This window comes from Gobio gobio (genome assembly GCF_949357685.1).
Source record: "Gobio gobio genome assembly, chromosome: 17".
NCBI classification, from domain to species: Eukaryota; Metazoa; Chordata; class Actinopteri; order Cypriniformes; family Gobionidae; genus Gobio; species Gobio gobio.
The window spans coordinates 34,144,548-34,159,429 of record NC_137110.1 but is presented as its reverse complement, the minus strand read 5'-3'; the positions used below and the strand labels follow the sequence as shown (position 1 = coordinate 34,159,429).

Genomic DNA, 14,882 nt, shown 5'->3' with positions numbered 1-14,882 from the left:
GCCAAAAGATGATTAAACTTTGACACACTGCCATGGCAACAGTATGTAAAATATCAGGAATCCATTCGTATGTCTACATCTGCCATGTTTTGTCATTATACTGATGAAGTTTGAAGTAAATCGGGTGAAAACAAGACAGTGATTTAGCATTTTTGAAAGTGACACACTTCCTGCTGCCAGTTGGTGGACACACACACACACACACACACACACACGTTTGTTTTTGTGAAATGTGAGGACATTCCATAGGCGTAATGGTTTTTATACCGTACAAACCGTATTTTCTATCCCCTTACACTGCCCCTAAACCTACCCATCACAGGAGACTGTGCAGTTCACTTTCTGTGAAAAAAAACCTCATTCTGTGATTTATAAGCATTTTGAAAAGTGAGGACATGGGGAACGTCCTCATATTTCACCCTCTTTTTGTAATACCCATGTCATACCCATGTCATTATACACATTTGTGTCCTGATATTTAACAAAAACATGCCCCCACACACACACACACACACACACACACACACACACACACACGTTTGTTTTTGTGAAATGTGAGGACATTCCATAGGCGTAATGGTTTTTATACCGTACAAACCGTATTTTCTATCCCCTTACACTGCCCCTGCCCCTAAACCTACCCATCACACACACACACACACACACACACACACACACACACACACTGCCCCTGCCCCTAAACCTAGCCCTCACAGGAGACTGTGCAGTTCACTTTCTGTGAAAAAAACTTGTTCTGTGTGATTTATAAGCATTTTGAAAAGTGAGGACATGGGGAACGTCCTCATATTTCACCCTCTTTTTGTAATACCTATGTCATACCCATGTTTATACACATTTGTGTCCTGATATTTCACAAAAACATGCCCACACACACACACACACACACACACACACACACACACACACACACACACACACACACCCCTTAAAGCTATTTCATTTATGGGACACAGGAAATATTCTCATAAACCATGTTTTCATTGTAATTTGTAGTATATTTTTAAAGCTACTTGGTTACATTTTAATAATACATTATTTAGTATGTTTTTAAAGATATTTTTATTATGTGGACACATGAAATGTCCTCATTAACCACTACGTTGTAATAACAGTGTAATACCCATGTCATTATACAAATTTTCGTCCCTAATAAATCACATAAACAAGCACACACACACACACACACACACACACACACACACACACACACACACACACACACACACACACGGAGAGAGAGAGTTTCAAAAATAACAACACTGCTACCTTTTAGTGAGGGGAGGGCAGACAGAGAATAAATATTCAGAAGAAATATATTAAATAAAATAAATATATTGATCTGAAAAATAGTATGATTATTTTAAAGCTATTTGGTTACATTTTAATAAAACATTGTTTTAGTATGTTTTTAAACACACACACATACACGTAATACCAGTTTAATACCCATGTCATTATACAAATTTGTTTCCTCATAAATCACAAACAAGAGAGAGAGAGAGAGAGAGAGAGAGAAACAAGTTTTTTTTTATCCTGCTTCAAAACTAATACAATGCTGCCATCTTGTGTTCATTGAGGGGAGAGCAGCAGACACAGAGAATTTCTGTTCCCCTTTTTTGTCCTTATTTAATCCCTTGCCATGGAAACACCATTTGAGATATCCAATATCCGTTCACATTTTAGCATCTTCAGTATCTTTGTTTCATGTTGACCGAGTTTGGTGGAGATTGAATAAATCGCCTACGAGGAGAACGTAAAAACTCAGACCCCGATTTAACCAAACATTCACCTTCAAACAAAAATATCTGACTTCCTGTTGGTCGGAGCTAATGACTGTAAATTCGAAAGTTGTCCGGCTCGATGAGGTCAATATATATACTGAGTTTGGTGATTGTAGATGAAACGAAGCCCTTCACTTTTGTCAAAAGGTGGCGCTAGAGAGCCCCTCATCCCCGCCCGTTTCTGAGGCTTTGCCCATGTGTACTGACTGACATCTCTGATGTGTGTGTTGAGTTTCAAGCAGTTTCAAGCAATTTCAAGCATGCTAAGAGCCTCAGAACAGCCAAAAGATTATTAAACTTTGACACGTTGCCATGGCAACAGTATTTGAAATTTCAGGAATCCATTTCATACGTCTCTATCTGTCATGTTTTCACATTATACTGATGAAGTTTGAAATAAATCTGGTGAAAATAAGATGGTGATTCAAAGCATTTTTGAAAGTGACACACTTCCTGCTGCCAGTTGGTGGCGCTATAACTTTGACTCACAAAAGTCATATCCATGTGATCGGCCTCTTACAGCGAACACACAGCTGAAGTTTCATCCAAACCAGTCAATGTTTGCACAAGTTAAAACACACTTCCTGTTTCCCTTTTCTCGCCATAAATTCGTTGCATCGCCACGGCCAGACTTTTCGAGATATCAAAAATCCGCTCGCAATTTAGCATCCTGGATATGTTCACTTAATGCTGACCGAGTTTGGCAATGATCGAAACAATGGCCTCGGAGGAGTATATTAAATTCCAGAGCATGCGTTTTCCGAACAACCCATAATAGCTCACTTCCTGTTGGGCTGACACATAACTATGAGCACGAAAGTTGTTCGGCCCGATGAGGTCTAAATGTGTACCAAGTTTCATACATGTACGTGCAAGTGTGTTTGATATATGGACCAAGTTTTCAGACCCCACTTAAGGGGGCGCTGTCGAGCCCCCCTGCCACGCCCGGGTACCAGCTTCAGCCCGGCTCTGATGGCCGCGCATTCCGACGCCTGTGCGAAGTTTCAAGAGTTTTCGAGCATGTTAAGTGCCCCAAAAGTACCCGAGAAGTCGAAAAAAAAAAAAAAAAAAAAAAAAAAAAAAACAAAGAATAATCTGAGGAAGAACAATAGGGCTCTGCGCCCTTTCAGGGCTTGGGCCCTAATAATAAAGCTGCGAGCAGCGATGACGGGCCCAAGCCGGTGGCACCGCCACGCCGGTGGCATCAGCTTAACTGTGCACGGCAGGCAATATGCATTTAAACAGGAGAATATTTTAGAATCGCTCGAATATGCCACATTTACCGCAGCAACTGGTGCCACTATCACCACAAGCCACACCCATGATGTAATTTAAATCTAGATTAATTTTAATGTCATAGGATAACATAAATAAAAGTTATATTTTCCTGCTCAAAATTTTGTAAGTCCAGAAGGCCAGTATTTAATTCAAGGTGTTTGTAGTTCTTTTTTACTTATTCACACTAAAGTGATAGTTTTTTGTGATAGTCTATGATACGAAAGGGGTAAATTATCATTCCGAGAGAGAAAGGCACACACACAAACTCACAGGGTGAGAGAGACACCCCCCCCCCCCCCCCCCCCCCCCCCCCACACACACACACACACACACCACACACACACGTGCGCGCACACAATCAAACACACACACACCCAGGGTGAGCCTGAGAGTGAGGGGGGAGGGGAAGGACTGAGAGAGAGGCAATCTGCACATTGAACAAGATTCACAAGATTTTAACAACAAAAAGAAATAAAATCTAAATGGTGGGAGAAAGTTTTTTTTATTTCACTCTCTGAAAAAAATATGTTGAATACATTTGAAATCAATATGTGTGGTCCAATATAAAAAATAAATAGAGAAAGTCACACACACACACACACACACACACACACACACACACACACACACACACACACACACACACACACACACACACACACACAATGATAGAGGGAGAGTGAGGGGGAGGGGAAGGACTGAGAGAAAGGCACACACACATACTCACAGGGTGAGAGAGAGAGCCCCCCCCCCCCTCCACACACACACACACACACACACACACACACACACACACACACACACACAGAGAGAGAGTGATAGAGAGGGGGAAGGGGAAAGACAGGCGGAGGGCATTCCATAGACTTAATGGTTTTTATACTGTACAAACTGTAAATTCTATCCCCCTACACTACCCCTAAGCCTACATATCGCACACACACACACACACACACACACACACACACACACACACACACACACACACACACACACACACACACACACACACACACACACACACACACACACACACACACACACACACACTACCCCTAAACCTACCATCACAGAAAACATTCTGCATTTTTACATTTTTATTAAAACATTGTTTAGTATGCTTTTAAAGCTATTTTGATTTACGGGGACACATGAAATGTCTTCATAAACCATGATTATGTTGTAATAAACACCCCTCCAACACACCCATTTCTGAGGCTTTGCCCATTTCCACTGACTGACATCTCTGATGTGTGTGTTGAGTTTCAAGCAATTTCAAGCATGCTAAGAGCCTCAAAAACAGCCAAAAGATGATTAAACTTTGACACACTGCCATGGCAACAGTATGTAAAATATCAGGAATCCATTCGTATGTCTACATCTGCCATGTTTTGTCATTATACTGATGAAGTTTGAAGTAAATCGGGTGAAAACAAGACAGTGATTTAGCATTTTTGAAAGTGACACACTTCCTGCTGCCAGTTGGTGGACACACACACACACACACACACACACACACACACACACACACACACACACACACACACACACACGTTTGTTTTTGTGAAATGTGAGGACATTCCATAGGCGTAATGGTTTTTATACCGTACAAACCGTATTTTCTATCCCCTTACACTGCCCCTGTCCCTAAACCTAACCCTCACAGGAGACTGTGCAGTTCACTTTCTGTGAAAAAAACCTTGTTCTGTGTGATTTATAAGCATTTTGAAAAGTGAGGACATGGGGAACGTCCTCATATTTCACCCTCTTTTTGTAATATGTCATACCCATGTCATTATACACATTTGTGTCCTGATATTTCACAAAAACATGCCCACACACACACACACACACACACACACACACACACACACACACAGACACACAGACACACAGACACACAAACCCCTTAAAGCTATTTCATTTATGGGACACAGGAAATATTCTCATAAACCATGTTTTCATTGTAATTTGTAGTATATTTTTAAAGCTACTTGGTTACATTTTAATAATACATTATTTAGTATGTTTTTAAAGATATTTTTATTATGTGGACACATGAAATGTCCTCATTAACCACTACGTTGTAATAACAGTGTAATACCCATGTCATTATACAAATTTGTGTCCCTAATAAATCACATAAACAAGCACACACACACACACACACACACACACACACACACACACACACACACACACACACACACACACACACACACACATACACACACACACACGGAGAGAGAGTTTCAAAAATAACAACACTGCTACCTTTTAGTGAGGGGAGGGCAGACAGAGAATAAATATTCAGAAGAAATATATTAAATAAAATAAATATATTGATCTGAAAAATAGTATGATTATTTTAAAGCTATTTGGTTACATTTTAATAAAACATTGTTTTAGTATGTTTTTAAACACACACACATACACGTTGTAATACCAGTGTAATACCCATGTCATTATACAAATTTGTGTCCTCATAAATCACAAACAAGAGAGAGAGAGAGAGAGAGAGAGAGAGAGAGAGAGAGAAACAAGTTTTTTTTTTATCCTGCTTCAAAACTAATACAATGTTGCCATCTTGTGTTCATTGAGGGGAGAGCAGCAGACACAGAGAATTTCTGTTCCCCTTTTTTGTCCTTATTTAATCCCTTGCCATGGAAACACCGTTTGAGATATCCAATATCCGTTCACATTTTAGCATCTTCAGTATCTTTGTTTCATGTTGACCGAGTTTGGTGGAGATTGAATAAAACGCCTACGAGGAGAACGTAAAAACTCAGACCCCGATTTAACCAAAAATTTACCTTCAAACAAAAATATCTGACTTCCTGTTGGTCGGAGCTAATGACTGTAAATTAGAAAGTTGTCCGGCTCGATGAGGTCAATATATATACTGAGTTTGGTGATTGTAGATGAAACGAAGCCCTTCACTTTTGTCAAAAGGTGGCGCTAGAGAGCCCCTCATCCCCGCCCGTTTCTGAGGCTTTGCCCATGTGTACTGACTGACATCTCTGATGTGTGTGTTGAGTTTCAAGCAGTTTCAAGCAATTTCAAGCATGCTAAGAGCCTCAGAAAAGCCAAAAGATTATTAAACTTTGACACGTTGCCATGGCAACAGTATTTGAAATTTCAGGAATCCATTTCATACGTCTCTATCTGTCATGTTTTCACATTATACTGATGAAGTTTGAAATAAATCTGGTGAAAATAAGATGGTGATTCAAAGCATTTTTGAAAGTGACACACTTCCTGCTGCCAGTTGGTGGCGCTATAACTTTGACTCACAAAAGTCATATCCATGTGATCGGCTTCTTATAACAAACACACAGCTGAAGTTTCATCCAAACCAGTCAATGTTTGCACAAGTTATAACACACTTCCTGTTTCCCTTTTCTCGCCATAAATTCGTTGCATCGCCACGGCCAGACTTTTCGAGATATCAAAAATCCGCTCGCAATTTAGCATCCTGAATATGTTCACTTGATGCTGACCGAGTTTGGCAATGATCGAAACAATGGCCTCGGAGGAGTATATTAAATTCCAGAGCATGCGTTTTCCGAACAACCCATAATAGCTCACTTCCTGTTGGGCTGACACATAACTATGAGCACGAAAGTTGTTCGGCCCGATGAGATCTAAATGTGTACCAAGTTTCATACATGTACGTGCAAGTGTGTTTGATATATGGACCAAGTTTTCAGACCCCACTTAAGGGGGCGCTGTCGAGCCCCCCTGCCACGCCCGGGTACCAGCTTCAGCCCGGCTCTGATGGCCGCGCATTCCGACGCCTGTGCGAAGTTTCAAGAGTTTTCGAGCATGTTAAGTGCCCCAAAAGTACCCGAGAAGTCGAAAAAAAAAAAAAAAAAAAAAAAAAAAAAACAAAGAATAATCTGAGGAAGAACAATAGGGCTCTGCGCCCTTTCAGGGCTTGGGCCCTAATAATCCTTAGGGGAACAATAGGGCTCTGCGCCCTTTGGGCTTGGGCCCTAAAAAGAATAATCTGAGGAAGAACAATAGGGCTCTGCGCCCTTTCAGGGCTTGGGCCCTAATAATCTGAGGAAGAACAATAGGGCTCTGCGCCCTTTCAGGGCTTGGGCCCTAATAATCTGAGGAAGAACAATAGGGCTCTGCGCCCTTTCAGGGCTTGGGCCCTAATAAACATTTGAAATATATCAGTCTGTGTGTAATGAATGAATATAATATACAAGTTTCAGTTTTTGAATGGAATTAGTGAAATAAATCAACTTTTTATAATTAGATATTCTAATTATATGACCAGCACCTTTATGTAGTTTCAGTTTCTGTGACATTTATGCTACCTAGCAGAATTACAAAAATACAGTATATTTTGTCAGCCCTGACCCGTTGAGGCATGGACTCCACTAGATCCCTGAAGGTGTGCTGTAGTATCTGGCACCAAGATGTTAGCAGCAGATCCTTTGTTTGTTCAGCACATCCCACAGATGCTCGTTTGGATTGAGATCTGGGGAATTTACAATACAATGTTTGTTTAGGCTATATAGCACATTTAAAATGACCGAAGTCGACCAAAGTGCTGCACAAGGTATGCAAAACTGAATAGTCACCAAGATTACAAACAATAAGACACAATCTATAAAACACACACTGTAAAATGGATGAGGTGCATTAAAATAATGTCAGGGTGTGGTGGTCCACACCGTTCAGGAGGCCAGGGCAGCCCACCCAGTTCAGGAAGCAGAGTCCTCTCTGGACTCGTAACAGGAAGCGGAGTCCTCTCTGAACTCGTAACAGGAAGCGGAGTCCTCTTTGGACTCGGTGCACGGGACGGAGCCCTCTCTGGACTCCGTGCACGGGACAGAGCCCTATCTGGACGCTGGTCAGTGGCTGGAGCCATCTCTGGATGCTGGTCAGTGGCTGGCCACAGCAGAGCAAGGTGCCTGGGCGGCACAGGCAGAGCAAGGCGTCTGGGCGACGCGAGCAGAGCAAGGCAAACTAGAAATACTTAAATACAAGGAGCAGGAACAAGGAGCAGGAAGAAGGAGCAGGAAAAGAGAACAGTCGACATTTGACATAAGACAACGATCAAGCACAGGACTGCAGACACGCGTAGATTATAAAGGGTGACACATCAGGCAGGTAATGGGGAAGAACAGGTGGGGCAAATAAACCAATGATCACATAACAAGAGGGGTGGGGTCAAGACAGAAGACAGGAGCACACATGACACAGAAATTAACCAAAACACGACATGTGCTCAGACAGACATGTGACAAATAAAGTATCATTGCACAGCAAGTCAGGAAATATTAAATGCCAGGGAGAAATAATACGTTTTGAGAGTAGACTTTAAAATAGACAGAGTTGAGGCAGATTTATAAACAAAATATTATAGACAATTTTTTTTTATTAATTCTATATTTGACTGGCAGCCAATGCAATGAAATCAAAAACTACTTCTTTAAAAATAATAATGTTTCAAAAGTTTTGACCGGTATATATAAAGCGAGAGCAGGTATATAACAAGTTTAAGTAGTAATTAATGTGCGTATGCAAAAATTCACACAGTAAGTAATGAATGAGACTCAGTACCCTATACACCCAAAAGAAATGTAAAATAATTTGTTGCATTTCATTAATTTCCCATGTTTTTCAATCTCTCAGGTGGCAGGTGTGATGTCTGTCTACCTGTTTATGAAGCGGTACACTGCAGAGGAGATGTACAGGCCACACCCAGGTTTCTACAGACCACGCCTCAGCAACTGTTCTGACTATTCTGGTCAGTTCCTGCATCCAGATGCCAGGGCTCGTGGACGCAGCCCCTCAGACATCTCCAGTGAAGCATCACTCCAAATGAATTCAAACTACCCTGCCCTCCTCAAGTGTCCTGACTATGATCAGATGTCCTCATCACCCTGTTGAGATTGCAAATACACATTAGTGATATCTGAAGAAGAAAGCTCTATAGCTAGTTCTTGAAGATGCGGTGCTGGAATGGCTTTGGCACCGGAGATCATGTGTGTTTGGGCGTTTTTCACTTGTCTTTGAGAGCCTTCAGTACCAATGCAGTTTTTCTGAATTTAATACATCAGATGATGGTATCGTGTTATTTGTAGTGCACCACACTGATGTGTAGAAAATCTGGACCTGGCCTTGATAAACATAACACAGAGCTTAAATATTGATGTTTTTGTTATTGGTATGAATAGCAGAGGCATTTTGTGTTTGGCATGAATGTTAATATTATTCTAGACTAATATTATTCTGCCTTTTTTTTTTTTTTTTTTACACTTTATTTTTGATGGTTTGCTTTGGACATTCTCTTTACTATGAGTAACTTTGCACCTACGTGTCAACTAACTCTCAATAAACTATTAGTAACTGTTAGTGGTAGGGTATGGTTAGTAGTAGGGATGCCACAATTCTCAATATAATATTGAACCGTTCGGTACGGCATTCACGGTTCAATACGCGCTTGTGAATTTCGTTTTTTTTTCGTTTTTTTATTGAATTAATTATTTTTCTACAAATTCTATCATTTGCCTCCATCCCAATACTGAACAACGCGACATACATTCACATCACACGTTAGTGGTAGAGTTATACTCACGGAACACTATAGATATTCACAATCAAGAAAGTTCATTATTTGCGCATGTGTTTAAAGCCTTGCCGGCTCATTCACGTGTGCGGTTTTAACATGCGCTTTTCCGAGCGCGCGCACTAAACGCCTGTCAAACACCTGAATACTGAACTAAGTAGTCGTCTTACTGCGTTAATACTGTCAAATACACACAAGGTTAACATAAACACAGTCGGTTGTCTAAAGTGAAAGTAAAATCGGCGTGTGTCTGTATATTAGATGCACGGAGGTCTTAAATTGACAGCTGTGAGGTAGTGAACACGCTGTCCTTAAAGGGACAGTTCGCCTCTAAAATTATGTCATTATTTACTCACTCTAATATTGTTCCAAACCTGTATTCATTTCTCGATGACAGAATTTTCATTTTTGAATGAACTATCCCTTTAATGTTAATACAACAACAAAAGACAAAGAGAAAATCACTCACTGCTCTTGACTGAAAAACTAATACAGTATAGCTTTAATAAGAATCAATGTTTATTTTATAGTGAAGTCTATGTTGTGTTTTATTTTTACATTTATTCATTCAATTTCATTCTTAAATGCTGCTGTACAGTTCTGAGCTGCCAGTGTAAATCTTTATATATATTTATTTTAAGGGTTTTTTTTAAGTAAAGTTTTAATTTTAAGTAAGGGTTTTCAATTCTTTTAAGTAAAATAAAGAAAGAGTATTTTCCTTAACCTCTTGCTGTTCCTGTCGCCTAAGAATAGAATAACAAAAAACTGATGGGACAAGCCATCAGAACCGAACTGAAAACCGTGGTTAAAAACCGAGGTATGTATTGAACCGTGGACTAACTGTATTGTTGCATCCCTAGTTAGTAGTAATAAGGGATTAGGGTTAGTAGTAGAATGTCTGTTGTGGGGCCATCGAAATAAAGTGCAAACAGGTATTAAGTAGACAGACTACAAATACTTTACTTGTACTCTAATAAAAGTTAGTTGACGTGTAGATGCAACAGAATGTTTAAAGCGGATAATCAAAATAATGTGTTACCTTTTTTGTTATATACTAGTGCTTTGTATTCTGATCTAATCAGAAAATCAACACATCAATGATGCAAAGACAAAAATAGTTTTGTTCACAAAATTCTGTATTATTGATTGTTTCACTGCAGTATATATGTTAGAAAAATTGTGTAATTAATAGATTAATTAGAGTTTCCCCTCTTTAATATGAAAGATAGAGTTGGCCTATTGTAGTCTTACAAGATTTATTTAAAATAAACTCATGCAACCATCTTCTTGCATATACCATCCAATGTTGAATTTGTCTGAAAACAAAGAGCCAGTAAGAAACAAAAGCTGAAAATAAGAACACAAATATCTTGTTACTCATGGACAAGATGGCAACCCAAAGGAAAAAGATTTTTGTCCGTTAGATTTAGTTAATTTAGAGTTTATGATTCAATAATAAACAACTATGCGAATATCACATTGAAGGTTTCCAGAGGTATTTAAGAGTTCATTTCTCTGGTAGTCAAAAATGTATAGCACATCAAATATTTTTGCTGCTTTCTTCTTAGTAGTCTTTTTTGTTTTTGTTTTTTTTGAGCACATAATACTGTTTTTAATCAAAACTGTGGCCTATATGTACAAAAACTTTTATACATATGGGCCATAAATATGTCTAATAATTAAATATGTTAAAGAGACTTTTATATTGATGTCACATACTTGTGTAGCTGCTGTGTAGCAAGTGTGTGTACTACAAAATATATTACATGATTTTAAAAGGTACACTATGAAAAATGTAACATTGTGCAATATACAATATAGATTAAATAAAGTAATTTCTTTGTGACTGTTGGTTTGTCAACTAAATAATTCCAAAATATATTACAACTTGCTGAGCTATTCAGTGAAATCAAGTTTCCATATATTGCCTAAGACTTTGCAAATACAACTGTTATGTTTTAAAAGGCTTACAGGAGTAGAAGAAACTTTGTTTTGATCATATCATCTCAACTTGTCTTCTTGCAACATTTTAGAAACCTACTTACCATGTCCAAACTGGTGCAAACTGCTGTAATCAAAATGTTTTTACCATTATTGTTTTTCTGTAAAGTGTTTTAGTATAAATATAAAAACAAAACAGTATAGTGATAGAAAGCAATAAAATTATGTGGTCACATCATTACATCAGAACCCTAGATTATTTTTTTCAAAACTCTAGACACAAAACTTTTAACCGGTGATCAAAATGCTGATTTTTCAAACTCCAAAAAATGTCTCAGGGTTATGACTGTAACCATGGTTCTCTCAGAAGGGAACAAGGCATTGCATCTGATGTCAATGTTATGGGGAATGCCTCAGTGTCTGAAGTAGTTGTGTAACTATTCTAATTCTGATTGGCGTAACATCACCCTGTGACGGGCAACGATATACCATGAAAGCTATAAAGGATACCCAGAACAAAGCAGAGTTAGCGTCTGATTAGCTGAAGCAAGACGCTCCAAGACATACAGGAAGTATTGCAGGGCAACGCAGCGTCTCGTTCCCTTCTCAAGGAACCATGGTTACAGTTGTAAACTTAAACTTTCCCTTTCGAGGGAACTCCAAGCTGTGTCTGACAACGATGCTATGGGGAACAAAATACCCACTGCGCTATACTGACAAATGTCCTAGTGTCTAAGTCACTAAGAGCACAGCTTAGGATGATAGCACTCGAGAACTTGGTGTGGAGTCCAAATCCAGGTTATAAAATTTTAATCTGTGCGGAGAGGCCCAGCCTGCCGTATCACACACCCTCTGGAGGGAAACTCCTGTTAGTAACACTTTAGATGCCTTCATACTCCTATTTGAGTGGGCCCTCACAACCACAGGCAAAGGTAGGTTATGCACCTCGTAGGCTGTAGAGATGGCCTCAAATATCCATAATGTCTGCTTGGAAGCCAGGGAACCCTGTTTGGGTGAACCGAAGCATAGCAGCAGCTGGTCAGTCTCATGCCACTAGGCAATCCGGTGAAAGTAAAACTCAAGAACCCTAACTGGGCAAAGCAAGTTTAGGTTCTCTTTGTCAGCAGACACAAATGGAGGAGGATGAAAGGCCTGCAAGATCACTGAACATGCAAAGTTGGTTGGAACTTTAGGCACATAGCCCGGTCTGGGGTGATGAAACACTTTTGACCCTACCCGGGGCAATTATATGCAGGAAGAGGCAACTGACAGGGCCTGCAGATCTCTTACCCTCATGAGGAAAATAATAGCCATTTCAATAATGAGGAACATTTCCGCAACAGAGTACATGGGCCCGAAGGAACAGCAAGCCTCAATCTCAAAGTGCCAGAAGTGTCTGAGTGGTGTCTACCCAAAGACCCTTTTGCTAACAGTGTGTGGAAGGCAGCCCCAGAATAGTTGAATGCATGAGGGAGAACCAGGGTAGACAATGTGATGTTTCTTGAGAAGCAAACAGGTCCACTTCTGTGTGGTCAAACTTTTCCCAAATCAACTCCATCTCAAGGGGTCTCCATTCCCCAAGCCTCAGCCCCTGACTTGATAGGATGTCTGCTCCCTGATTCAGTTACCCAGGAATGTAGACTGCTCTCAGGGAAATCAGCTTGCCCTGAGCCCATAGGTGGATCTAGTGTGCCAGTTTTGGGTGCAACCTCAGACCCCCATGATGATTTATGTATGTGATACCAATGTGTGTCTCCAGGCGACGAAAGTCACTTCACGGTCCCTTGGGCAGACAATGTCCACACTTGTGGTCCAGGAGGTTCCTGAGAGGTGCGAGGAGACTGAACCCTCCCTAACCTCACCTCATTCCCTCTTTGGACTTCTCTCTGGTCTTCAGCCTTACAGAGAAAGCCCTTTGAGCCACTGCAGTCAGTTGAGCTTAAGATCCTGTCTTTTAAGACAGTACTCCTGACTGCGCTCACATTCATTAAGAGGGTTGGGTACCTGCAAGCATTTTCGGTCAATGAAAATTTGGGCCTTATGTAATCCTGAGACCCTGGCCTAGATACATGCCAAAAGTTCCCACCACTCCCTTCAGGGACCAGGTGAGCAGGTCAGCAGAAGGAAAACGCTGTCTGTAAACATAGGTTGCCCCACTAGTGGATGCCATCATCTTGGCATACAAGTCCCAAGGCGAGCTGTGCCCCCTTGGGTTGAGGGCTCACTCCACTCAGAGTGTTGCCTCCTCCTGGGTATAATACACATTGCCTCTCTGGCAGACATCTGAAGAATGGGCGACACCTAACACATTCGCAAGATTGTAAAAACTCTGTGTAGAGCTGGCTTCTTCTAATGTGTCCATTGGCTTGTTTTGTTGCCACTCAAAGGTGATTGGGCTCTCAGGCGAGATCCCAATTCATCAGTTGTTCTGATGTAATGTCTCTTTTCCCTCCTTCAGGGAACGGGAGTTAAATTATTAACCTAGACGTTTCTTCCACATCACCAAGGAACGAAGGAACCTTGACCTTGCAAAATGGGTTGCCCTCAGGGGAAAACCCCTTGGATTTGAGCAACCATTGCAATGGTCTCATGTGCAGAAGGTCCAAAGGAATCATGTTGGACACAGCTGCCATGAGTCCCAACAGCTTTTAAAACTGTTTCACACTGACGGCCTGGCCTAGACTTATTCTGTATACTGCTAAGAGAATCAACTCGAAACTAGCAGGTGACAGATGTGCCTGCATAGAGTCCCAAACTACTCCTGGAAAAGTTGTACTGGAGAAACCATATTTTTTCTTGGAGTTTAGTCCTAACCCCAAGCACCTCATGTGGGCGAGGACAACATCTCGATGCCAAACCGCCAACTCCTGTGACTGAGCTAAGATAAGCTTGTCATATAAATAATTGAGTACATGAATGCCCCGGAGTCACAAAGGAGCCAGAGCTGATTAGTCAAGATAAGTTGAAACGTTAGCATTTGAACCTGCACATCCTCAGAGTACAGTTTAGCTGATGAAGATCTAAAGTGGGACACTTCCTTGGAACTATGAATTACAGTCTGTAAAACCTGGAGTCCCTCTTGGGAGGAGGAATATGGCCACCTTCGCCAAGAGAGATTGAACTTCCTGTTCCAGCACCTGAGCCTGCTCGGGGCCTACCACTCTGAATAAGACCCCAATGAATCAGTGTAGACGAGAACCAAACTAAGGCATCTAACTTGTCAAATCCAGATGACTATTTAAGAGTTTAATTCCTCAAATTAAATACAGCCTAAA

The 14,882-nt window shown here is 40.6% G+C and overlaps 1 protein-coding gene across 1 annotated transcript in view; it reads left to right on the top strand.

The window, feature by feature from the left end:
• Positions 1-11,511, top strand: part of cacng5a (calcium channel, voltage-dependent, gamma subunit 5a) — a 114,185-nt gene extending 102,674 nt beyond the window's left edge. Inside the window, exon 6 of the mRNA XM_079840999.1 lies at positions 8,730-11,511. Coding sequence (XP_079697125.1) covers positions 8,730-8,987 — 258 coding nt within the window. The 3' untranslated portion in view covers positions 8,988-11,511. The remainder of the gene's footprint in view (positions 1-8,729) is intronic.
• Positions 11,512-14,882: the final 3,371 nt, after the last annotated feature.